General features: G+C 53.3%; 1 protein-coding gene across 2 annotated transcripts in view; it reads left to right on the forward strand.

The window, feature by feature from the left end:
- Nucleotides 1-14,835: 14,835 nt before the first annotated feature.
- Nucleotides 14,836-25,791, forward strand: part of SULT2B1 (sulfotransferase family 2B member 1) — a 31,346-nt gene continuing 20,390 nt past the window's right edge. The window contains exon 1 of one of the 2 annotated variants that reach the window (XM_045989070.1): nucleotides 14,836-15,077. In XM_045989070.1, the coding sequence (XP_045845026.1) occupies nucleotides 15,007-15,077 (71 nt within the window). In that variant the 5' untranslated portion in view covers nucleotides 14,836-15,006. Of the gene's footprint in view, nucleotides 15,078-18,988; nucleotides 19,171-25,791 lie in introns of those variants that run through there. The other variant, XM_045989068.1, reaches the window with a different exon arrangement.

Consider the following 25,791-nt stretch of genomic DNA (forward strand, 5'->3'; position numbering starts at 1 on the left):
TGCTCAGCGGGGAGCCTGCTTCCTCCTCTCTCTCTGCCTGCCTCTCTGCCTACCTGTGATCTCTGTCAAATAAATAAATAAATAATCTTTAAAAAAAAAAAAAAAGAGTCTGTCTCTCCCTACCCCCATCCCCCCCCAAAAGAGTGGAAGGGGCCATGGCAGAGAAATGAACCGTGGAGCAGAGGGCCCAAACTCTTGGGACAGGGCAAAATGGCTTGTCTTACAAGCAATCCTTGTGTAGTAAACAGGATGCGGGAATCTTGATTGTCAGAATGTTGGTTGTGGACTTTGGGAGGTTGGTTATGGTTAAGGAGAGCCTACTAGGAGTAGCTTCGTTTATTGATACCAAAAAGCGACTGAGCCTGTTAGGACCAATTGAAATTTCTCTTTTTAAGATTTTATTTATTTATTTGAGAGAGTGAGTGAGCACAAGCAAGGGGAGCGGCAGGCGGAGGGAGAAGCAGGCTCCCTGCTGAGCAGGGAGCCCCGACACTCAGTCCCAGGACCCTGGGATCATGACCGGAGCTGACTTATCGACTGAGCCACCCAGGCGCCACCTAAATGACAATTCTTTGATCCCAGAGAAACACTCTACTTGCCTCTCACCATAGCTCTTTATTTTCAGCTCCAACCTGACTTCCAGTACCATCAGTTGGTTTTGTTTTCTAGAACATTCGGAACATTCTATAGATGGAATCACACCGTGTGCACTCTTTGACACCTGGCTCCCTCCACTCAGCATCATTTAGGAAATCCTGCGTGGTTGTCGTCGCCTGAGTGCTGAAGTGTTTTAAAGCAAACCCCAGACAACAGGACGTCTCACCCCACAATATTTGGTGTGTGTCCCTAAAACATAAGGACAGCTTCCCCCTCCCCCCCCCCACACACACATAACCACAATAGAGGAGAGTTAATTCCTTAAAAATGAGTCCCTCCTTCATATTCAAGTGTCCCCACTGGTCTCTTGAGCTGGTTTGTTTGAACTAGGACCTTTAGGGGCATCTGGCTGTCATGGTCCGTGGAGTGTGCAACTCTCGATCTCAGGGTTGTGAGTTCAAGCCTCATGTTGGGTATAGAGATTTCTGGAAGGAAGGAAGGAAGGGAGGGAGGAAGGGAGGGAGGGAGAAAGGGAGGAAGGGGAAGAGAGGGGAGGGGAGGGAAGGGAAGGAAGAAGGAAGAAGGGAGAAGAGGAGAGGAAGGAAAGAAACAAATGAACCAGGATCCTAGCTAAGGGTCCCGTGTTTTGTCTGGTTGTTCGATCTCTTCAGTTTCTTCTCCACTGGGCAGTCCTGCTGTGAGATTGAGCTATAAGAAACCTATACTTGGTCTTCATCTCATTTCCTGCACAAGAGCTTCTAGAGCCCAGGGATCAGTGAAAGTACCCAACTCATGGGAGGGTGGCGTACCTCACAGCACAGAACTTCTTACACTCTGGATCTCCTCCTCCTCGCCCCATACTTCTCTTCATCTGGCCGTTCATCTGGATCCTTCATAAAATCCTTTGTGATGGACTGATAAAGCTAAGAAAAGGGTTTCCCTGCATTCTGTGAGCTGCCATAGCGAATTCTCGAATTCTCAAACCTAAGGAGGCCCTGGAGGGAACCTTCCATGGATAGCTGGTTGGTCAAAAGTACAGGTGACAAAACTGGGAGCCGGGACTGGGATCTGAAGCGGCGGCCAGTCTTGAGGGACCACGAGCCCTTCATCTGTGGGGTCTGTGGTGAATCCGGGTAGTGAGGGTCAGAACTGAATTGAAGTGTTGGACCCCGAGCTGGGGTCCAGAGAGATGCGGAATTTGTTGATTCGGGTTGGGGGATGGGGGGACAGCCCACACTTCTGGTGTCAGCGCCATGCTGTGAGGACAGAAAACCCTCTCCCCCCTCATTTTATTTTTTTATTCATTTTTAAAGATTTTGGTTTTTTAAGTAATCTCTACACACCATGCAGGGTTCGAACCCACAACCCCAAGACCGAGAGTCACGGGCTCTCCCACCTCAGCCAGCCAGGCGCTCCTCACCCGCACTTTAATATAAAATATTTCAAACATGCAGAACAATCCAAAGGATTAGACACTGAATACTCCACACTCAGAGTCCTTAGAGTCAGTGTAGACAGTTTCACTCTGTTTGCTTTACGGCCTCTCTGTGCACCCATTTTTTTTAATTGAGATACAACTGTCGGGTAACATTGCGTAAGTTCAAGGTGTACCTGTGTGTCGATCTGCTACATTATTCTGTTGCAATATGATTACTCCTAGAGCATTAGCTAACACCTCTATCACGTCACATTATTATCATTTCTTTTTTGTGGTAGGAACAATAGAGATCTAGTCTCTTAGCAACTTTGAAGTTTATGACACACTGTTGCTGTCTATAACCACTGTGCTGGGAGCTGGATATCCAGGACTGACTTATCTACCCATCACAAGTTTGTGTCCATCTTACTTTTGTAAGTCAAGTTTCTTGCGGTGTCATTTACCTACAATCATATGATTCCATATGGTAAAACTCATCCCCTTAGAGTACCTGACTCTATTTTATTTTATTTTTAAGATTTTATTTATTTATTTGACACAGAGAGAGAGAGAGAGAGAGACAGCGAAACAGGGAACACAAGCAGGGAGAGCAGGAGAGGGAAAAGCAGTCTTCCCGCCGAGCAGGGAGCCCAATGTGGGGCTCAAACCCAGGACCCTGGGATCGTGACCTGAGCTGAAGGCAGACGCTTAATGACTGAGCCACCCAGGCCCCCCTGGCTCAATTTTGAAAGTACGAAGTTCAGTGAGTAGGTTTTCATTGATTGACTTACAGCTTTACTGAGGTCATTAATATACAATAAACTGTACACGTTTGAAAGTACACAGTCTGGCAAGTTTTGACCTCTGTGTACCCCTACGAGGTCATGGCCACAGTCAAGACAGTCAACACATCTGTCACCCCAAAAGTTTCCTGGGCTCCTTTGTCATTCCTCCTTCCTACCCTTTCCAACCCAATCCCTGTCCACAGCCTCCCACCCACCTGCTTTCTGTCACTGTAGATCAGTCTGCGTTTTCTAGACTTTTATATAAATGGAATCATATGGAACGTTCTATTTTTCGTCTGGCTTCTTTGGCTCAGCAGGATTATTTTGAGGTTTGTCCAACATTGTTTCGTGTATCAGTTTGTTCCTTCTCCCCATGGAGCAGTAGTCCCCAGTCTGGATGGGCCAATCTCCTGACCCATTTGCTTGTTGATGGATGTTTATGTCGTTTCCGATTTGAGTTATAACGAAGTGGCTGCAGACGTCCAGGCCGAAGTCTTGGGAGTGGGATGGACGCGTTTTTTCACTTCTCTTGGGTAAATCCGAGGACTGTGATGGAGGGTCACACCAGTTGATGTTTGCCTTGTGAAGAGACAACAAACAGTTTTCCAATGTAGCTGTGTCGTTTTGTACCCCTCCAGCCATATAGAAGAACTCCCATTGGTTCCACATTCTTGCGAGCACGTGGCCTTTCTTTCTTTGTTTTTTTTTTTTTTTTTTTTTTAAGATTTTATTTTGGGGGGGGGGCGCCTGGGTGGCTCAGTCATTCAGCATCTGCTTTCAGCTCTGGTCATGATTCAAGGTCCTGGGATCGAGCCCTGCAGCGGGCTCCCTGCTCTGCAGAAAGCCTGCTTCTCCCTCTCCTACTCCCCCTGCTTGTATTCCCTCTCTCGCTGTGTCTCCCTCTGTCAAACAAATAAATAAATAAAATCTTTTCAAAAAAAGATTTTATTTTTGAGTAATCTCCACACCTAATGTGGGGTTCAACCCTTGACCCCAAGATCAAGAGTTGCAGCCTCGGCCAACTGGACCAGCCAGGCACCGCTAGTGCGTATATAACATTCTGACACCAATACCAATTCCGATGTATGGATTTTTTCCCCCACGCCAAGCAATTCTCCAACTCTAGCGGGGTGCCCTATAATTCAGTTCGGACACTGTCTCCCTGGAGACACCATCAGAACCCACAGGTGAAGGGCTCTGTCCTCCAAGACCGCCCTTCCCCCAGTTTTGGATGCCAGTGACCCCGGCTGTCACCTTCTATTAGCTGATGCGAGGTTCTCATGACTCTTAGGTTGGATGAATTTGCTGGAGCAGCTCACAGAACTCCGAGAAACATTTTACTTCCTAGATTCCGAGTTTATTATAAAAGGCTATAACTCAGGAGCAGCAGAGGGAAGAGATGGATAGGGGCAGACAAAGCGACCGTGCTGTCTCCAAGCTGAACTCTATTCCCCGTCTTCGTGGGTTCACCAACTTTCAGCTTTGTACAGAGGTTTCATTATATCGGTGTGACTGATTAACTCATTGGCCGCTGGCGATTAGTTCCACCCCCAGCCCGTCTCTCCTCCCCAGAGGTGAGGGGGTAGGATGTAGGTTCCTCTCATCTCCAGGCAACCGTCCACACCTGTAGGTCCTTTCCAAAAGTCACTTCATTAACATTCGCTCAGGTGTGGTTGAAACACCTTCATGCTGCTGTTGCTTAGGAAATGCCAAGGGTTTTAGGAGCTTTGTGCCAGAACAGGGACCAAATATATGCTTCTTTTTCTTTCTTTTCTTTTTTTAAGATTTTGTTTATTTATTTGACAGACAGAGATCACAAGTAGGCAGAGAGGCAGGCAGAGAGAAAGGAGGAAGCAGGCTCCCTGCTGAGCAGAGAGCCCTATGTGGGGCTCGGTGAGCTGAAGGCAGAGGCTTTAACCCACTGAGCCACCAGGTGCCCCTTTCTTTTTCTTTTTTAAGTTAAAATTTGTTTAGTAATCTCTGCACCCATTGTAGGGCTCGAACTCACAACCCTGAGATCAAGAGTCACGTGCTCTTCTAACTGAGCCAGACGGGTGCCCCATATATATTTCTTATTATAAACCACAACATCATGGTATGCATCTAATCTTTTGATTGATTGGTTTTACTTCTTAAAATATTTTATTTACTTTATTGGAGAGAGAGAGAAAGCACGCACAGAAGGAGACCGAAAGGGAGAGGGAGAAGACCCCTGCTGAGCACGGAGACCCACGCCCCCCACCCCCCACCCCGGGCTTGATCCCAGGACCCTGAGATTGTGACCCGAGCCCAGAGCAGATGCTTAATAGACTGAGCCGCCCAGGCACCCTTAATCTTTTGATTCATTTAAAAAGCGAGTTGCAGAAATCAGCGCATTTCACTCCACCCTGCCACAACTGTGTCATTCACTCGAGTTCAGCTTTGTTCACAGTTGTAGCTGTTTAAATGGGATGCGATGTACATGGTGTGAAATGCAAAAATCTTAATTCAGAGAGCTTGGAGAAATGCATAACTTAGGCGGTCCTTCCCTTTTGATCTGAGGAGCTGAGAAGCCTGGGCTGTGGTTCTGGATGGAATGCCCCACCTTCTGGGTTCATCTCTCTCTGCGAAGTCCCTTCGCTTGGACCACCCACCTGCCTCCGGGTTCCCCCAAAGCTGGAAGGTGTCTCCAGCAGGTCTTCTCACTGCTGACATCTGGGGCCAGATGACTCTGAAGTGGGGCTCTCTTGTGGGCTATGAGGTGTTGAACTTCATCTTGGCCTCTACCCACTATTCCCAGGAGCATCTCCTACCCCCCCAGGAGGAGTCCTGGGTGGTGAGGTAAGTGGACACAATCCCTCCTCCAGGAACTGTCAACTGACCAGAGAGACAGGCTGTGACTCTTGGGCCCCCAGAGTTTCTGACTTCCTTGACCTAGGGACTGGCTTTTAAAAGCCTCCCAAAGAGATTCGGCTGGGCAGCCAGGATGGAAACTGGTGACTCCCAGACTACTGTTAATTAAGCATTTATTGTGGGCCAGGCGATGTGCAAAACTTTTTTTCCGGGAGGGTGCCTGGCTCGTTCAGTCGGTGGAGCGAGTGACCCTCAATCTCGGGATGATGAATTCGAGTCCCGCATTGGGGATAGAGATGACTTTAAAAAGTAACGAAATAAGTTTAAAGATTTTATTTATTTATTTGACAGAGAGAGAAGGAGAGAGAGAGAGAGCACAGGCAGGGGGAGCAGCAGGTGGAGGGAGAGGGAGAAGCAGACTCCCCACTGAGCTGGGAACTCAGTCTGGGGCTTGATCCTGGGATGCAAAGATCATGACCTGAGAAGAAGGCAGACGGGTCCTATCCCCACGCTTTAATAAAACCACTTTTTGCACCAAAGACGTCTCAAGAATTTTCGGGGGGGGGGGCCTGGGTGGCTCAATTAGTTAAACATTTGTCTTCAGCTCAGGTCATAATCCCAGGGTCCTGGGATGGATTCCTGCATCCGGCTCCCTGCTCAGCTGGAAACCTGCTTCTCCCTCTCCCTTGGCCTGTTGCTCCCCCTGCTTTGTGCTCTCCCCCCTAGTCCATCAAATAAATCAATAAAATCTTTAAAAAAAAAAAGAGAGAGAATTTTTTCTTGGCTGTTGGCTTTGAACCCTAATGTTGTTTCCTACATCACTGACTCAGTAAATGCTACGTTAGTGTTTCACAAATACAACAGAACCGAGTACGGACCTTGGTATGACTAAAGCATCCCTGGTTGTGTTTGTGTACTGTGCAATGCGGGTCGGTTTCCCTGAGCTGGGAGAGAGCCTGCCGCAGCAGAGGAAGAGTCCCGGGTTCCAGAGGGAAGCTGGGATTGCCCCCAGCTCTTACCATCGAAGGCAGGCAGGGTCCCACCTCCAACCTTTTGTTCCTGCAGACGGTCTGCCCTTCCCTCCCTCCCCCCTTCCAGCACTCGCTCAGATGTCATCAGCTCTGGTTAAAATCGCCATTCAGGGCACCTGGCCGGCTCAGTCAGTGGAATGTGCGATCTTCATCCCGGGGTCCTGAGTTTGAGCCCCACGTTGGGTGTGGAAGTTACGTTTAAAAAAAGCCAAAAAACAAAAAACTATAATTCAACTCCAGACCCGCTCCCGGTCTGCTAGTGCCCTGAGCACGCACTGAAAACAGTCCCTGGTCCATGTTCCAGCAACTTGACCTGACTTAAGTTTTTCCCTCGTGCTTGTCGCTCTGGGCTGTTGATGTGATTTTTAGCTGCTTGTTATCTTCCTTGCCTAGGACAGTAGTTTCCCGTTGCTGCTGGAGCAGATTCCCGCAGATGTGGTTGTTTAACACAACACAAATTTATCAGAAGTCCAAAGTTTTCCTTATGGGGTTAAAAAACCTAGTGTGCCCTAGGCTGGGACTCTTCTGGAAGCTGCAGAGGACAGTCCCTCTCTGGGCCTTTTCTAGAGGCCGCCTCCTGCCTCCCTCGGCCACTGCCCCTTCCTGCCTCTCTCAATCCAGCTGCCAGACATCTATCTAGATCCTCCAGGCTCCCTCTTTGACTTCCTAGGACCCTTGTGATGACACTGACCCCGCCCTAGAAACCCAGGGGCATCTCCCGATCTCGGACCCGTGACCTGATCGCCTCTCCAAAGCCCCTGTGGTGCGGTGCGAGGCGTGGGATCTGTTCTGGGATCACGGGCGCGCGGGGTCATGACTGAGCTCCCACCTCGAACTCTCAGCCTCGGTCCGCATCCCCAGTGCCCGGCACAGCTCTTGGTCCAGGACAGGCGCTCTGTAGGAACGCTGTAGGAGTTGCTGAGTGAACCAGTGGAACACGGGAGCAGGAAGGACAGGGAGACGTTTGGTAGAGCAGGTTTCGGGGGACCCGGGGCCAAAGAGGAAGTGCCATCCCCAGAAGGATGCGGAGGCGCCGCCCCTGGCCCAAGGCGGAAGGAGGATGGAAGGAGCAGGGATGAGCAGGACAGGTCGGGCAGGCGGGAGGATGAAGCATCACTCGGTCCATCCTGTTCTCCAGCCTGAGCCCGCCTCCCACCCACCTGCTCACTGCCCTGCCCTCGGGCTGGGCCCAGGTCTTCCTGAATCCACTGCAGGGAGGGGGGGGGGGTGTCACAGGGATGCCTGACAGGCACAGCTGGTTTGGCGGGTCCCGGCATCTTGGCAGAGGAGAGCCCTGGGGACAGGCAAGGATGTTGCTGGGAGCACCTGGGAGGCCTGGAAGACGCAGGTGCCTGTGGACCCAGCACTCCCAAATGCAACACCCCCAGCCCGGAAGCCTCGCCCCAGCTCTGCCCCAGGCACCAGGGACCAGCAAGCTAAACTCCCGGTGCCCGACCCCCTCCCAGAGCCAGGGGTCCAGGCTCCCAAGCCTTGGGTTCCCCCACATTGTCATCACCCGGCTTGACCTCCCGGGATCCCCGCTCTCGGTACACCTGTGCCCCTCTTCTTTGTGATCTGGTGAAGACCCGGCTTCTCAGGTCCGCCGCCCAGTGTCTCTCTTCAGTCCCTGGTCCGAATAAGGGTCCCCAGCCGTGCACTCCCCCCCCCCCCCCTTCCAGGGACCCGGCGTGGCCGCCCCTGCCTCCCCGCAGCCCAAGCCCCGCCCCAGGAACAGGGTGGGCGGGGCGCCCGGGTGAGTGTGCAGGTGCGGCCGGGCCTGCAGTATCGGCCCTGGGGCGGGCTCCTCCACTGGGATGGAGTAATCGGGGTGGGGAGCCGAGAACGAGGTTTCTGCGACGCCGCACACCCCGAGATGGACCCACTGATTAGAGGGGAAAGCTGGCGGGATGGATAGGCCGCATTTGAGGTGTCAGAGCCCTCCTCCCTTCCCAGCCAGCTTGATGTCTTCTTTTGCCCTCTCCAAGGGGCCCTCCAGAGCCTTGGCGACAAGGGCATCCCTCGCCTGTGGCCCACCCCTTCCCTAGGTCGCGGTGTCTAGGTGTCCCAGTTTCGCGTCTGTCTAGGTCAGGGGAGTCCCGGCCTCCAGCCCCTCCTCCCTCATCCCACCAAGGAATTCCTGGCCCCCAGCCCCCTCCTCCCTCAGACCCAGGAGCCAGGACCCCCAGCTGCTGTACTCCTCCCATCTCATTCAGATGGATCCTTTATTCCCGACTCCAGGATTTGGGAGCCCTGCCCCCCAGCCTCCGCCCTCCTGGGAGCCCAGCCTCTTAGCCACCAGAGCTGGCCTGGTCCTGGCTCTCCCAGAATTCCCAGCAATTACTAGCTTTTAATGGAAAGGTCAGGCTCTGGAGGTGACAATGGCCCGGATTCTGTGGAAACATGACCTCATGACCCAGTGACCTCCCTTTGCCCACATCTGAGCTCCCAGAACAAAATGGCATAGCCTGGGGCTTCCCGGGGGCCCCAGTGGGGGCCTGGGAAAATACCAAGGAATTGGTTTGGGGAGGCCCAGAACAGGGGGGCACATAAGAGACCTTCCCTGACATCTGAGGCCAGAGGGGCTCCCCTCCCAGTCAGTGGCGTACAGTGGTGACATATTCATCTTCCTGGGGGGCTCGCTGGCCAGCCTAGTCCGCCTTTACCTACCACTGATCCCTGCTGCCCTTAACCTCCCAGGGACAGCTCTGAGCTCCCACCCCAGTGCCCCCAAATGTCCCCTTTATCCCCAGACTCTCCCTCCTTGGACAAAGAACAATCCTTCCAGGTGTCTCTCCAGCATCCGAGTCTTTGTCCCCACCAGACCCTGCACTTGGGAGCTTTAGGCTTCTCACCTGGAGAATCCTTGTCACTGGGAAGCCATCCCTGACCTCCCACAGAGGCCCGGACCCTGCAGGCAGGATACCAACCAGACTGCATTTGCCCCAGGCCGACAGACTCAAACCCACTAGTATGCAGCCCACCCATGTTATTTTCAACCTTCTAGTAGCCACGTTAAAAAAAAAGAGAGAGAGAGAGAGACATTGATAAGATTAATTTGAGGAACGCAGTTTACTTAAGCCAGGATATCTAAAAGACCATCATGTCCACGTGTAATCAATACAAAAACTACTCGGGAGATATTTTACATGCTTGAGCTTAATGGCAATGCTCAGTTCCGAGGGTTAAGTCGGAATGTAATCGTTTTTGTTTTTGAAGATTTTATTTATTTATTTGACAGACAGAGATCACAAGTAGGCAGAGAGGAAGGGAAGCAGGCTCCCCGCTAAGGAGAGAGCCCGCTGTGGGGCTCAATCCCAGGACCCTGGGATCATGACCCGAGCCGAAGACAGAGGCTTTAACGCACTGAGCCACCCAGGCGCCCAAGTCGGAATGTAATCTTACCAAAGCATTACTGTTGCATTTATGAGGAAAGTATTCGATGCTGTTTCTGTTTTTAAAGTTACATGTAAGTTAATTAAAATTAAATATAACTGGAAATGTTCACTTCCCAGGTCACGAAGAGCCACGTTTCTAGTGCCCAGTGGCCACATGTGGATGATGGGTCCTGTGTCGGCAGGGCAGCTCTAAGCCGTGTTTACTCACTGTCTTGTTTGTGGATGCAGCGCCAAGTCCTGCAGAGGAGGCCTCTCCAGAGAGTTGGAGGGATGAAGGATGGATGGTTGGAGGATGGATGGATGGATGTTTGGGGGGTGGATGGATGGATGGATGGATGGATGAAGGATGGATGGTTGGAGGATGGATGGATGGATGTTTGGGGGGTGGATGGATGGATGGATGGATGGATGAAGGATGGATGATTGGAGGATGGATGGATGGATGGATGTTTTGGGGGGTGGATAGATGGATGGATGGGAGGATGATGGATAATCCCTGCTCCTCCCAGGGAGCACCAGCGGACACCAGCTTTTCCGCTTTCTTCTCTACCCCCTCCCCCACAGCTCCAAATCCCTTTCCTGTCCCTCAGATACCTACCCCATGTCCCTGTTGATGGGGTCAGTGATTCCCATTACTGTCCCTCCTCTCCTGTCATTGGGTAAGAAGCCACCCTGTCTTCTGTTTCCCCTTGCCACCTCCTCAGTCATCTAGGCCCATACAACCTGGCCTTGCCTCTCCCCATCCTCACCTGCATCTTCTGAAGAGACCCAACTAATCCTCTAGGCACCACCGTTGGCCAGTTGCTCATTCCCCTCACTCTGTGATGATTCACTCACTCCATCACACCATTTACTCAGGAACCCCTAAGTCCCAGCAACTTTTCCAGGCACTTCCCTGGGGCTACAAGAGAGGACAAACATGTAATAAGACTTGTCTTGTCTTCATGGGACTGACAGTCTGATGAGGTGATAGACAGTCAGCAAGACCAAGAAGTAAAATATTTAGGATGTCAGAAGGTAATGAGTGCAAAGGTTGGAGACCTTGGTGGGAGAGTTTTCAGGAAGGAGAAGAAGGGCCAGGTGCAGTGAAGGGAGGCTCCAAAGCATCCAGCTTTCTGGGGAAGTGTACACCAGACAGGGGAATGGCAGTGCAAAGGCCCTGAGGTGCAAACATTTCTATGTCTCTGGGTTACTTGATCTAAATGGTCTCTTGTCCAGTTAGGTACTGCCACCAGGTTCTCCTTCTCCCTTCAACATTCTCCTCTAAACTCTCCCGGGGTCTTCCTAGATGTCCTTGTCCCCCAGGGCAATCCCCCCCAAGTTTCCTTCCCAGTCTCCCTTGAGGGTTTGAGTGTTCTGGTCCCCCAGACTGTCCCTCTCCTCTGAAAATTGAGGTTGGCACAGGTGGGTTTCTCCTCTGGTTCTGACAGTGCTGTGGGGGGACCTGGGACAGGGTTCAGGTTCAGGGGAGGTTCCCACGGGAGGGATAGGACAGGATTGTCACCCTCTCAGAGTCAGAAACAAAGTCATTAAGGCAGAAGGAAGGCAGGGCAGCCCAGCCCAGAGGGCCAGGAAAGGTGTCCCAGCTCAGCACCCCCACTTGCCCCATGTCAGGGAAGTCCATTATCCCCAGGCAGAGAGAGCAAACCCTCTTGATTTCCCCCACTCCCTTCCAGGGAGCCCTTTGCCCAGATGGGCACATCGAGGCTAATTCCGAAAGTAGCCGAGGCAAGATTCCAACTCATCTTTTGGGGGCGGGGCTGAGGGGGGCTCCCCACACCCCAACACCTCAGCCATGGGCCTTTGGGCAGATGAACCAAGGGGGTGCCTTGGCCTGGAATGTTTGTCTTCTGCCTGCCGCTGGAGTGAGAGTGGGCAACGCTGTGCGACCCTGGGCAGCTCATCCCACCTCTCTGAGTTGCCTTTGTGCATCTGTTATGTGAGTCTCGTGTACCCTGTCCCTCGTGTGTGCAACAACACGGGGCAGACAATAATTGGTCAGGAAATCGAATTTAATTTAATTTAATTTTACTTTATTGTTTATTTTTTAAAGATTTTATTTATTTACTTGACAGAGAAAGAGAGAGAGACAGTGACGGCAGGAACACAAGCAGGGGAATGACAGAGGGAAGGAAAGCAGGCTTCCCACCAAGCAGGGAACCCGACGTGGGGCTTGATCCCGAAAGCAGATGCTTAACTGACTGAGTCACCCAGGTGCCCCTTTTAGTTTATTTTATTTTATTTTTAAGATTTCATTTATTTATTTGACAGAGAGATCACAAATAGGCCCAGAGGCAGGCAGAGAGAGGGGGGAAGCACGCTCCCTGCTGAGCAGAGAACCCGATGTGGGGCTCGATCCCGGGACCCTGAGATCATGACCTGAGCCGAAGGCAGAGGCTTTAACTCACTGAGCCACCCAGGCACCATTTTATTTTATTTTTTTAAAGATTTTTTTTTTTATTTGAGAGAGAGAGAAAGAGCACAAGCGGAGAGGAGGGGCAGAAGGAGAGGGAGAAGCAGGCTCCCCAAGGAGCAGGGAGCCCAGTGCCGGATTCAATCCCAGGACCCTTGGGTTGCAACCCGAGCTGAAGGAGACACTTACCTGAGCCACCCAGGTGCCCCTTGGAAATCTAATTTTAAATGGCAACCATTCTGTATTTATTCAACCAACCAAATTTTCTCTGGCACATACTAGAGAAATGACAGAAAAACTTCTGGGAGATTCCACCGAACTGTTGATGGTGGTTCTCTCCGCGGGTAGAAGGCGGCTTACGGCGGTCCTTATCTTCTACCCAGACCTGCCTGCTTTGACATTTTCTTTCCTTTCTTCCGGTTTTTTTTTTTTTTTTAAAAAACAAAGTACACATATGTCTTCTGTCATATGAAAATAAGCCATTTCTGGTAGAACATTGGACTTTGTGGCCAAGTTCAAAGTCTCTGAGGGGTGACGAACTAGGTGGGCTGGGGTTGGAGAGGCAGAGAACAGGGAGGCGAGGGCAGGGATTCTTACGGGCTGGGATGGATGGAGTACATGGACAGGAGCCAGACTCCAGGCAGGCCCTGGAGGGCCTTGGGACTGGGGGGCAGGGAGGGAGAGCTCTGGGAAGGACTGGAGGCAGGGAGGCTAGGCTGAGGCTGGGGGAAGGGAGGGAGAGGAGGCCTGGGGGCACAGGCACGGGGAGGGCATGGGCTGGAGAGTCCCAGCACAGGACAGTGGGGCTGGATACTCACAAGCCTCCAGGAGGGAGAGGAGGGGAGGGGCAAGGTCTGGGGGTGACCCGGGGACCCATGGGGCCATCCCTGAGATGGCAACCGGGCAGGAGGGACGATTCTGGGGAGCCACTCGGGTCCCGCCCCAGCTGGAGATGGTGTGTGTCTGAGTCGCCTGGGAGGGGCCCAGAGGAGATGGTAGGGGCCCTCGTGAGGGGCATCCTCCTGGGTCCTGGGGTTCCAGAAGCTCATGGAGAAGAAAGCTGGAGGCGCCATTAGGACCCCTTAGGGGCCTACACACAGTCAGGTCTAGACGTGTCTTACGGGTGAGGGTTATTACCCCCATTTTTCAGATAGAGAAACTGAGGCTCAAGGGGGCACTGAGCGAGAAGGGCTGGGGATTTGCTGGCCCCTGGATGTGGGGGAGTAGAGAAGAGGGAGGCTCCCGGGTGCCCAGGTCAGGGGTGAGGCCCCCCTCAGAGGTGGGAGCCCAGGAGGGGAGCCCGTTGAGCTCTGGAGGGAGAAACTGCAGAACCCAGAAGCCAGGAGAGCGGGAGACGAGGAGGCTGCGTGGAGGATCCTGGAGCCTTCCTCCAGCGGGCCTGGGTCAGCCTGGTGAGCGCCCTCAGCCCCAGAGCCCCAGAGCCCCTGCAGGCTTGTGCACATCACACAGCCATCAGAACTCAAGTCTCTGTGCCCTGGCTCCTGGCTGAGGGAGGGGAAGGCAGGGGAGGGACCCAAAGGCTACAGCCTGGGCTGGCTGGAGGGGCCCAGAGGGCCAGTGGGGATACCCGCCTGGCAGAAGGGAAGACACTGGGGCTGGGAGGTCACCTAAGTGGCTGGCTGTGTGATCCTGGGCAGCCCGCCTGCCCTCTCTGAGCCTCCACTCGCTCATCTGGAAACGGAGCCTCGAGGAGGGGGTGTCACCAAGGGTGTTGAGGACGGGAGGGACCGCAGACCCCCGCGGTCAGACCCATCGGGTCCAGATCCGCTTCAGGCTGCGTGACCCCGGTCGTGACACTTTCACTCTCAGCCTCAGTTTCCCCATCCGGAAAGCGGGTATGATAAAAGCGTCTGACTCATCCCCGGGAACAAAGGGGTCCCGCTCAGGAGGTGGGGAGCGCCGTGCCCTAATGTCTCCCATGAGGGCTGCCTGGGGATCCATCCTCCTATGTCCTTCGAGCCCCCGGGGGACACACAGAGCCTCTGGCTTGGGGACTCAGCTGCGTCCCCACCCCTGCCTACCCCTGCTCTCCCATCTTCCCCTGAGCCGAGCAGGTGGTTCTAACACTGTCCCAGACCTTAGAGCAGCACCCGACAGGCCCGAGGTACTCAAGAAATATTTCTTCAATGAATCAATGAATGGATGAACTCTCTGAGAATTTGCAAACGGAGACCCTGGGTAGGTTTGCCTGGGGCCGGTAACCCAGAAGATTCCAGTATGGAACTGGAGTGGCCTCCTGGACTCTGCCCCTGGGGGCTGAGGAGATTCCTGGGATGTGTCCATCCGCTCTCCTCCCTCCCCACCCTCGGAGAAGGGTGGCTCCCTCCCAGCCTCTCCCCGCCGTTGGAGGCGTGGGTAGCAGCTGGGAGAACCGGCTGGATGCTGCCCCTCCCCTTGGGCGCGGAGGTAGGCTCCAGCCGGGCTCCTCTGGTGGCAGACGCCACCGCTGCACGTACCTGGTCCCGGTGCCGCCTGCTCCCGCGCGTCCTCCCCTCCCTTCCCTCACCGGCCTGCCATGGATGGCCCCGCCGAGCCCCGGATCCCGGCCCTGTGGGACACGCATGAAAACAACATCTCCGAACTCAGGTGAGGCCCGGCCCTGGGGCACCAGCGGGGACATCCCTGCCCCCAAATCCTTACTCCGGAACAGGGAGTCTGGGGGAGAGCCACGGGGCCTGGCAAGGGGTGGGGGGGGGGGGGGGACCAGCCCCTGCTGCTTCAAACCTGGCCGAGACCCAGCTGGCCTGTCCCTGCTGGAAGGGAGTGGGGCACAGGGCAGTGCTGAGTTACATGGGGGTGCCTGAGCTGTCCAGGTCCATTGCGGGGGACCTCAGGGTCTCTGTCTTCCAAAGGCCTCTTCCTGACACAGGGCCGATGGGGGCTGAAGTCTGGCTCTCAGTAATTGTTCTGGGAACCTTAGTGCCTATCGTCCCCTTTTCCTCCTGGACACCCAGAGCACCTTCGAATGGGGGTGCTTTCCCTCATGCGGGCTCAGAATGGGGCACCTGCTTTGCTCAGGGGAAGATGGGAGAGCAGGGGTAGGCAGGGGTGGGGACGCAGCTGAGTCCCCAAGCCAGAGGCTCTGTGTGTCTCCCGGGGGCTCGAAGGACATAGGAGGATGGATCCCCAGGCAGCCCTCATGGGAGACATTAGGGCACGGCGCTCCCCACCTCCTGAGCGGGACCCCTTTGTTCCCGGGGATGAGTCAGACGCTTTTATCATACCCGCTTTCCGGATGGGGAAACTGAGGCTGAGAGTGAAAGTGTCACGACCGGGGTCACGCAGCCTGAAGCGGATCTGGACCCGATGGGTCTGACCGCGGGGGTCTGCGGTCCCTCCCGTCCTCAACACCCTTGGTGACACCCCCTCCCCGAGGCTCCGTTTCCAGATGAGCGAGTGGAGGCTCAGAGAGGGCAGGCGGGCTGCCCAGGATCACACAGCCAGCCACTTAGGTGACCTCCCAGCCCCAGTGTCTTCCCTTCTGCCAGGCGGGTATCCCCACTGGCCCTCTGGGCCCCTCCAGCCAGCCCAGGCTGTAGCCTTTGGGTCCCTCCCCTGCCTTCCCCTCCCTCAGCCAGGAGCCAGGGCACAGAGACTTGAGTTCTGATGGCTGTGTGATGTGCACAAGCCTGCAGGGGCTCTGGGGCTCTGGGGCTGAGGGCGCTCACCAGGCTGACCCAGGCCCGCTGGAGGAAGGCTCCAGGATCCTCCACGCAGCCTCCTCGTCTCCCGCTCTCCTGGCTTCTGGGTTCTGCAGTTTCTCCCTCCAGAGCTCAACGGGCTCCCCTCCTGGGCTCCCACCTCTGAGGGGGGCCTCACCCCTGACCTGGGCACCCGGGAGCCTCCCTCTTCTCTACTCCCCCACATCCAGGGGCCAGCAAATCCCCAGCCCTTCTCGCTCAGTGCCCCCTTGAGCCTCAGTTTCTCTATCTGAAAAATGGGGGTAATAACCCTCACCCGTAAGACACGTCTAGACCTGACTGTGTGTAGGCCCCTAAGGGGTCCTAATGGCGCCTCCAGCTTTCTTCTCCATGAGCTTCTGGAACCCCAGGACCCAGGAGGATGCCCCTCACGAGGGCCCCTACCATCTCCTCTGGGCCCCTCCCAGGCGACTCAGACACACACCATCTCCAGCTGGGGCGGGACCCGAGTGGCTCCCCAGAATCGTCCCTCCTGCCCGGTTGCCATCTCAGGGATGGCCCCATGGGTCCCCGGGTCACCCCCAGACCTTGCCCCTCCCCTCCTCTCCCTCCTGGAGGCTTGTGAGTGCTGGGACTCTCCAGCCCATGCCCTCCCCGTGCCTGTGCCCCCAGGCCTCCTCTCCCTCCCTTCCCCCAGCCTCAGCCTAGCCTCCCTGCCTCCAGTCCTTCCCAGAGCTCTCCCTCCCTGCCCCCCAGTCCCAAGGCCCTCCAGGGCCTGCCTGGAGTCTGGCCTCCTGCTGGCGGGCGTGTACTCCATGCATCCCAGTCCCTGATCCCTGGCCACGCCTCCCTCTTCTCTTGCCCCAGTGCCTTTGCATATTCACTTCCTCTGTGGGGATTCCCAGAGAAGTCTTTTTTCTACTCTCCTGAATCCACCTCTGGCCATGCCCAGCTCAAGTTTCTTCTGCGGCTCCCTAGCACCCATAGCGATGGCTTCTGAAACATTTTAAGACACAGATCTCTTTAGAGGAATCTTCTTCTGGAGCAGAAATACATCGTAGAGTTCAAGAGGAAGCTGCTCTGGTTTTAAACGGAGGACTAGGGCTGAGGTCCTGCCTCTCACCCTGCTTCTCCTGTGGGAGCTCCTCTCTGTTCCCACAGTCCCCACCTTCCTCCATGCCTGGGTCCCACCTGCTTGCCTCCACTCCCACCCCCACCTGGATCTCATACCTTTGGGACTTGCATCTGAACATTCCTTTGCCTGGGATGACCTCTCTCCCTGTGTGGCAAGCTCCCTTCTCACAAGGTGTCAGATTCTCGGCCACCACAGCTGGGTTCCCTGTCCACACTTCCAGCTTCAGACTCATCCCACGCATCACACTATGGACTGTTCACAGAAAGGGCCAGAGCTGGGCCACCTCGGGGGCCCTAGCAAGTCTCTGAGAATGATGTCAAGGAATGAATGGAAGTTAGGCAAGCTGGCTGGATGAGTCAGGGCCAGAAGGCAAGTGAGCAGGGGCAGGGCAGGGAGGGAGAAGCGAGAGAAGGGGCAGACTGTGAATCCGAGGGGACCAATGAGACTGTGGAAAATTCCCATGGGGACTATTAGTACCCATAGTTGCCTGAATGGCTCTTAATGACACCACCTGCAACCCGATTCCATTTTTTACAACCCCTTCCCCCGAAAACCAGAAAAGCTCATATATTGCTTGGAGAACACAGGCATGCGAGACAGAACTCTGCCACGGGAGAGGATTTCATGGGGGTCGTGGTTGTGGGGAGGAGGAACCCAGAGACCCCAGCGGGACCTGGGGCTCGGAACGTTCTCGTTCGCAGCCTTTGCCATCGATCACGCTTTATAAGTTCTGTGTTGTTCCCTGCCCCCATGTAGGGGTTCAGTGTACAAAACGGGGATCCCGAGGGCAAAAATCAAAATTTGAAAAGGACAATGTTGACAGCAGGAGGCAGGCGGGACCCTGACTGTCCTGTTCTGCATCCCCTCTGGTCCTTTCCTTTGTTCTGCATCCCCTCTGGTCCTTTCCTTCGTATGGGCTTCCCAGCAACTGTCTGGGATTAACGAGCACCAATGACTAGCTCTTGTTGTCCTGTTTATGATGGAGGCCCAGAGAGTTTGAGTGAGTTGCCCGAGGTCACACAGCTTGCCAGGTGGATGTCTCCAGGATCTGAAGTGAGGCTGCCTGGCCTCTTGCACGCCCGCTGGCGTGGGTGGGCGGGAAAGGAGTCTGGGGATGAGCAAGGGGAGGAAGGGGAGGCAGCCGCTGGCAGGCCGGATGGGAGGCTTGGTGGGCAGTCCGTGCTCCAGCCCGTTTCCTGGGGTGTCGGCATGTTGGGCTGCTCCATGACCAGCCACTTCTGGAGACAGTCGAGGCCAGGCCGGAGGAAGCCAAGCTCGCATTTGGACCTGCGGTCGCCACCCCTCCCTCCCTCCCTCTGATCTTGGAGAACCTGCTACAAGGTCCTTTCTGATCTCCGCCCGGTTTATGGCTGAGGTCTCTGGCCCTGGTTTTGAAAATCCTGGCCCCCTCCTTTCCTGGGAGGGCTGAGCCACTCAAAGATTTTATTGGCTCGATCCCTGCCAGTCACAGAACTGTTTCTCCCAAGGAGAAGGGGGCCGCTAATAAAAAGGTTCTAAGCAGTAAACCATTAATAGGACATTGGACCTCGCCACCTGGGTGGAATTTGGACAGGCCGAGAGGGGCGGGGACTCTGGGCCACCGCTGGTAAATAAGGTGCTTTGGGAGATGCTCACAGCCACCCAGCTGCCCGATGACGACGTGGGCTTGGGGAGCAAAGGGCGGGATGTGTCTCCGTGTGTGCACGTGCTCTTTTGGGGCTGGGAACATGGGAACGTCGAGGAGCCGGGTGGAAAGGACTGAGCAGCTCGGGTGCCTGGAAGGCAGTGTCTATGGGAAGGAGAGTGGCCTCCCGGAGGCCCCTCTGGAGGCATCGAATGCCAGGGCAAGGAGGGAGATGCTGGTGTTGCTGGGAAAGCCTGGATCAGAGGCCCCAAGAGAGAGGTAGGAACCAAGGCTTTGCCACTGTAGACAAGAATGCCGGAGCCTTGAAGTTCACCAGCAGGCAGCCCCGAGTTAAGATCCTGCCCACGTCGCTCGCTGGCAGGGACCCCGGGGCAGACAGGGGCATTGGAGCACCACGTCTGTGAAATGGGTACAGTGGGTGATGCCTGTGGGGGATGGGCCAGACCCAGCACTCTCTGCTGAGTCAGGGTTTGAGCGTGTTTTTTTTTCCTTCCTCCTTCTCCAAACCCCGTGACCCCCTCCTGAGCCAGGAACTCAGGTGCCAGGAAGGGTGGGGCCAGGGTGAAGAATGGTGATAATTAGAACCTTCCTGAGCATTCAGCGTGTACCAGACTCCTGGAGGGCTTTGAGTGGATTGAGATCCTTGGGTCCAGGGCCTTGCTCTGAACAGCCCAGAGAAAGGGCTCAGATGGGAGTCCTCAGACTGCGGGAAAGGACTGTCCCTCGGCAGGCATCACCCCCGTGAGGGGACGAGTGCCTCTGCGGTCTGTCCCCCTGCCAAACCCATGCGGTCCCATAGACACACAGCGTGAGCCCTCTGAGGCAAACATTTTCTCGAGGCCACATTAAAAAAAAAAAAAGAAGAAAAAAGAAAAGAAAGAAAGAAAACAAATGGCAAGAGACACAGGCAAAAATCACTTCAATTCTATATTTTATTTAACCCAATATATCTGAAATGCTACCATTTCAACATGGAACCGATAGAAAAAATTATCAATGAAATCTTTTACATGCTCGGTACACAAAGCCTTTGGGACCGAGTGGCCTTTTGCTCCAATGAAAGGGCAGCCTTCCATCAGGAAGACATCTGCCTCTGGGTCTCACGGTGTTACAGCTCAAGAAAGTTCTGGGGCCTGAGTCGAAACCAACCTGCCTGAAAAGCTTTCTGATTATTGGAATCAAGTGTCAGGGTGACGGTGAAATCAGTAATAAGCAAATACTGTTGAAAGGGCCCCCTTTTTGCTCTGGCCGAGTTTCAAGGGCTCAGTGACCCATACAATATCCTCGGGGGGAGGCGTGCAGAATTGAGTGTTTCCATCACTCTGGAAAGTTCTGTTGGCTGGCATGGCTCCAGGCTGTGAGTGACCCAAGGGCCAGGAAAGGTACCTAGTAGGAGCTTAATAAATGCATGTTGGAAGGGAAAGGGAAAGAGAGAGAGAGAGAAAGAGAGAGGGAGAGGAAGCCTTAGAAAGGAAAGAAAGAAAAAATCACAAAAAGCCTCCGGCTAAAGGCACACACAGAGCTCTGAGGGGCGGTGGAGCATACAGTATGCAGGGAACTGGGAGAACCTGTGGTGAGAACAGAACAACACTGGCCATGCTGGGGTGGGGGCCTCAGAGAGGTGGGGGCCGTGCGAGCCAATGGGGGCACAGTGAATCTGCTGGCCTTTGAGGGACAAAGCCCGGGCTGCAGTAACAAAGAATTCTGAGAATTTGAAGAGAGTGATTAATTTCTTTAGCTAGATTTTTCTCCATTACTATTATCTTTGGGAAAGTGATATATCAAAGTGATACATCTCAAAAAAAATTTTAAGTTATTTAAAAGTTTGAGTGGATTTGAAATGTGCTAGAAGTGGAAGGGAGGGGAGGAAACTGGAGAGGGGATTTTACCCCATCAGGACGTAAAAACGTAAAACGCATAGTTACAGTAATGCAAATAATATGACCCCCACCCAATGCCTGAGTAATTCCAACTCCTGGTTATTTGCCCAAGGAAATGAGAACACAGGGCCACCCAAAGACCAGGATGGGGGCAGCAGCTTTAATAACTTGATGTGGAAACAGCCTAGAACAGGGAAAAGGACAGGCACCCTGTGATTTATTTACACAGTGGAATTCAACTCAGCCACAGAAAGGGAAAAAACTCTAATATACACGCAAACACCCATGAATGTCAAGAATGTAACGCTGAGCCAAAGCAGCCAGACGCTGGAGCACGTTCTGTAAGATGAAAGTTCTAGGACAGCCAAGACCAGACAACTCCATTTCTGAGGAAAACTTGGGACAGAGGTCACCTCTCAGGCAGAGGCAGGGACAGATTCGGAGGAGGCAGCAGGAAACTTTCCAGGGCGCTGGGCTTTTCTACGTCTTGCCAGGAGTTGGGATCGCAGGAGGATATATGTCTCAAAATTCACTGAAGAGTAATATATTTCCTTCAAAAGAAAAATAATTTTAAAAAGGATGGAAGTGGGATATCTCGCAGCTATTTTTAAGCAGAACGAGACAGCTGTCCATTGACCTAAAAAAATAAGCAAGGTGCAGAGTAAGGTGTAAGGTCTGAAATCAATATTTTTCAGAAGGAAGAGAGGAAGGGGGGCGAGGGGAGGAGGAGGGAGGGGGGAGGAGGGAGGGGGAGGAGGAGAAGAGGGAGAAGGACCGGGAGAGAAGGAGGAGGGGGAGGGGAAGAGGGAGGAGAACGGGGAGGAGGAGAAGGAGGAAGAGGGCGGAGGAGAAGGAGGAGGAAGGAGAGGAGGGGGAGGAGAAGGGGGAAGGGTTAGGGGGAGAGGAGGGAGGGTGAGGAGGAGGGGGGGGAGGGGGAGAGAGGGAGGGAATCAGAGCCCTCGCTGTGAAAGTCTGCGTGTGCTTCTATAAGCGGTGAAGTTACTCACCAAACTGGTGTTATGCCCGAGTTTTCGCGTCCGAGAGACCCCCAAGGAGCCGACACCGATGCAATCGCACGAGGGTTTATTCAACAAGCTTAAGCTTGGGCCCAAGTATACCCGACACAGCGGAGCAGGGACTTGGACCCCGAGTCTAGTTAGGGCAGTGGTATTTATGTGTGGGTACCAGAGGTTGGGATTGGGGGCAGGGAAATTTCAGACTTTCCAGCAGTGAGCTGATTAGCTGGGCTGTTTACAGGGTTAGGTATAGCGGGTTTTCTTGGAACTAAAGCAGGGTGGGGTTCCCTGGAACGAAAGTAAAGTAGGGGAAAGTTCAGCCCGAGGTCACAGGGGCCTGAGATGGCTGCGGAAGCTAAGAGGGCTGTACTCATTAACGTTAAACTTGAGGTGGGACGGCCTGAATTTTCTCGGCCTCCACACTGGTAGTCGTGGGATCCCCTGAGGCTGGCAGTGGCATCTTTGGGAGAGACCATGCACTTATTCACAAACCCAGATGATCAAAAGATATAGAGATATGATCCGAGAATTTGTTACTTTCCTAATCAGATTTTCTAAAGAGAAAGAAAAAGACGCATGCGCCGTTGGGAGAAAGTCTGGCGGACTTCAACAGCCTCCCACTTGCCACGCTTAACGCGGTCGAAATTCATTGAGAGCTCCCGTCGCAGCCACAAGTGTTTGGGGTCCTGTGGCCACGTGTTTGGGGGCCTGGGCTCTTCCACCTCTGACTCCCACATTAACCCCCCAACCCCACCCCAGACGTCTCTGGGCCCACCTGCCACGGGCAAGGGGCGAGCACGTCTTGCCAGGAGTTGGGATCGCAGGAGGATATGTGTCCGTCAAAATTCACTGAAGAGTAATATATTTCCTTCAAAAGGAAAATAATTTTAAAAAGGATGGAAGTGGGATATCTCGCAGCTATTTTTAAGCAGAACGAGACAGCTGTCCATTGACCTAATGGTCAATGGACACACACCGCCGCTGTGCTCACAGTTCAGAATTCAAGACATAGGGAAGTCATGAAATGGAAAATTCTCGTCTCACGACGACCCCAGACCCATCCCTGGAGTCATCACTGTTAATGCCTGCCTGTCAGAAATGAACCTTCACGCGTGTATCTCTCCCTATTTATTCCTTTTGAAAACAGAATCAAGATACTACATCATACTGTTTAGCCTTTTGTAGTCTCTGAGATGTTTTGCCAAATACCACTTCCTTACCCCTCCAGTCTTTCAGTGTGAAAATATCCAAACATATTAAAAAAAAAAAAAAAAACCTTGGAAGAATTATCCACAAACTTCTCTATACCTCCCAATTTTTATTGGTATTATATATGTCTTTTTATTGTATTTTATTTTTATTATATATTTTATTTTTTATATGTCTTGTTTTATTTTACTTCATAGTTTATTATATTTGTCATATATATATATATATATATATATATATATATATGTCTTATCACGTATCTGAGCATTCTTCTATCGGCCCATCCATCCTTATTTGTGATACGTTTCCAAAGTAAGCTGTAGACATCAGAACATTGCCTTGCAAGCATTCCCATATTTGCTTATGGGATTTTCTTTTACTAGAGAATGTCTAGGGACCCCTGCGTGGCTCAGTCGGTTAAGCGTCTGCCTTCAGCTCAGGTCATGATCCCAGGGTCCTGGGATCAAGTTCCACATCGGGCTCTCTGCTCAGAGGGAGAAGTAGAAGCAGACTCCGTTGTACTTGTGCTCTCTTGCTCTCTCTCTGTCAAATAAATAGAATCTTTTAAAAAAAGAAAGAGAGAGAGAGAAAAAAAAAAGAGGATGTATACCTACAGCGTAGTGCACAAATTTGAATTTGCTGGGTTTTAAGAAATATACACGGGACCCCCGCCCCTCTCAAGAAATAAATGCCTCCTTTTGAATGGCTGGATTCCAATATTTGTGGGACCCTGATGGATTTATCCAGCCCTGCGTTGTTTCAAGTCTTGCTTATCAATGATCTTGCAATGAACATCCTGGTATATATTTAACTGGGCACCCCCTCAAGGCCATCGATCTATTCCGTAAATTTCCAGGAGTCACGTTCATTTGCCCCTCCAACAGATATGATGGGGTAGTGCCCGGAATGTCAGATACTGGTTCTTGGAGGTGGGACACGGTAGAATTTCTCCTCCCTCCTAGAGTGCCTGGGAGTGGAGCCGGCTGATCATAAGAAGTCACTAGCCAAAGAAATTAGTTACTAAGTGTTAAAAGGGCTGCAAAAGAAGCAAGCACACACACAGGGGGTGTCTCCTGCTTTAGCGGAGGTGGTCTGCATGCATAAAATGTTGCCAAGTGATCTCTCAAAGAGGTTAGTCTAATTGCTCTCCTGCCAAGAGCAGGCAACTGAAAAGAGCCTATTTCTCTGTACTCTGGCCAAGGCGTGAGTCATTCCACTGGGATGGAGATGCCCAGAGGAGATGCTGATGCTTGCCCAGATGGGCTCCAGGCAGAATTTCAGGAGGTGAGGGAAAGGTACTCCTGCGACGGAGAACAGGCCAGCCCGGGGAACTGCACCGTGTGTCAGGGGAATGGGGTGCGCTGAACCCGGCTCAGGCTTGGGGAGGCTTGGCAGTGTTCCCCAGAGAAAGGCAGGTTGACCACAGGCGGCTGCCATGAGTCAGCAGGACAGCTGGCTGGGCTGCTGAGAGCTCCTGCAGGCCTTATTGCATTCCGGCTGGAAGCGTGGGGCGGCTCCCAGGAAGGGGAGCAGCTCCAGCCCCACGCAGAACCCAGAATCCCAGCCCCGGATCCTGTCATCTCCTTTGCACACATGGTGCCGTCTGGTTACCCTTCCTGCTCTGTGGACCTAAACCTGCAACCTTCCCTAGACGCTTCCCATCCCCCACCTGCTCCATTTGGCCCCCATCACCATCCCACACTGAAAACGTTTGGGGTTCGGGGGTGCCGGCTGGCTCAGTTGGGGAGGCGTGCGTCTCTCCATCCAGGGGTTGTGAGTTTGAGCCCCGTGTTGAGTGTAGAGATGACTTAAAAATAAAATCTTTTAAAGGGGCATACACACACGTTAGAACATTTTTGGGTTCATTTTTGTCCATTCAAACACAAACTACAATCGGGTTTTTTGGTCACTTTGCTTTACTTTGGTATCTCCCAGCGCAGGGTGCCGAGTAGGTGCTCAGTAAATACTTGTGGGCTGAATGAATCAGTTTGCCCCATTTCTGGCAAAAAGGCCTAAAGCTCCAGAGTTGGGGAGTTCCCCTTGGGCATCAGGCTGGAATGACTCTGGAAAAGAGGTCCCTGATCCCCCTGCCACTGCTCATTCTTTTTTTTTTTTTTTTAAGATTTATTTATTTATTTATTTAACAGAGAGAGAGAGATAGTGAGAGAGGGAACACAAGCAGGGGGAGTGGGAGAGGGAAGCAGGCTTCCATGCAGGGCTCGATCCTAGGACCCTGGGATCATGACCCTAGCCAAAGGCGGTCATCTCCTCTCATTGCCAAGGGGCGTCCCGTGGTGTGGACGGGCCGCTGTTGACCTGCTCACCCGCTGGACAACATCTGGGGTGTTGCCAGTTTTGGGGAATCGTGAACAAGGTGACTATAAACACATGAGTACAAATGTTTGTGTGGACATGAGCATTCGCTGCTCGTGGGTGAACACCCAGGAGGGGGAGAGACTCTGGTTTCAGATCTGCTTATAATAAGATAGTGCAGGGGCGCCTGTGGGACACAGTCGGGGGAGCGCCCGCCTCTTGGTGTCGGTTTCAGTTGGGATCTCCCAGTGGTGAGATCGCTCCGCGCTCCGCACTGAGTCTGCTGGGGATTCTCTCCCTCTCCCTCCGCCCCTTCCCCCCTCCCACCGCCTCGCTCTCAAATACATAAATAAATCTTTAAAAAGAAAGACGGTTCGGTGAGATACAGGACTACCGTATATAATATAATATGATAATATTCCCCAGGAGTTAAATACTCCGGTGGCCGAGGGGAGGGGGAT

The sequence above is a fragment of the Meles meles genome, chromosome 19 (assembly GCF_922984935.1).
Source record: "Meles meles chromosome 19, mMelMel3.1 paternal haplotype, whole genome shotgun sequence".
Lineage (NCBI taxonomy): Eukaryota > Metazoa > Chordata > Mammalia > Carnivora > Mustelidae > Meles > Meles meles.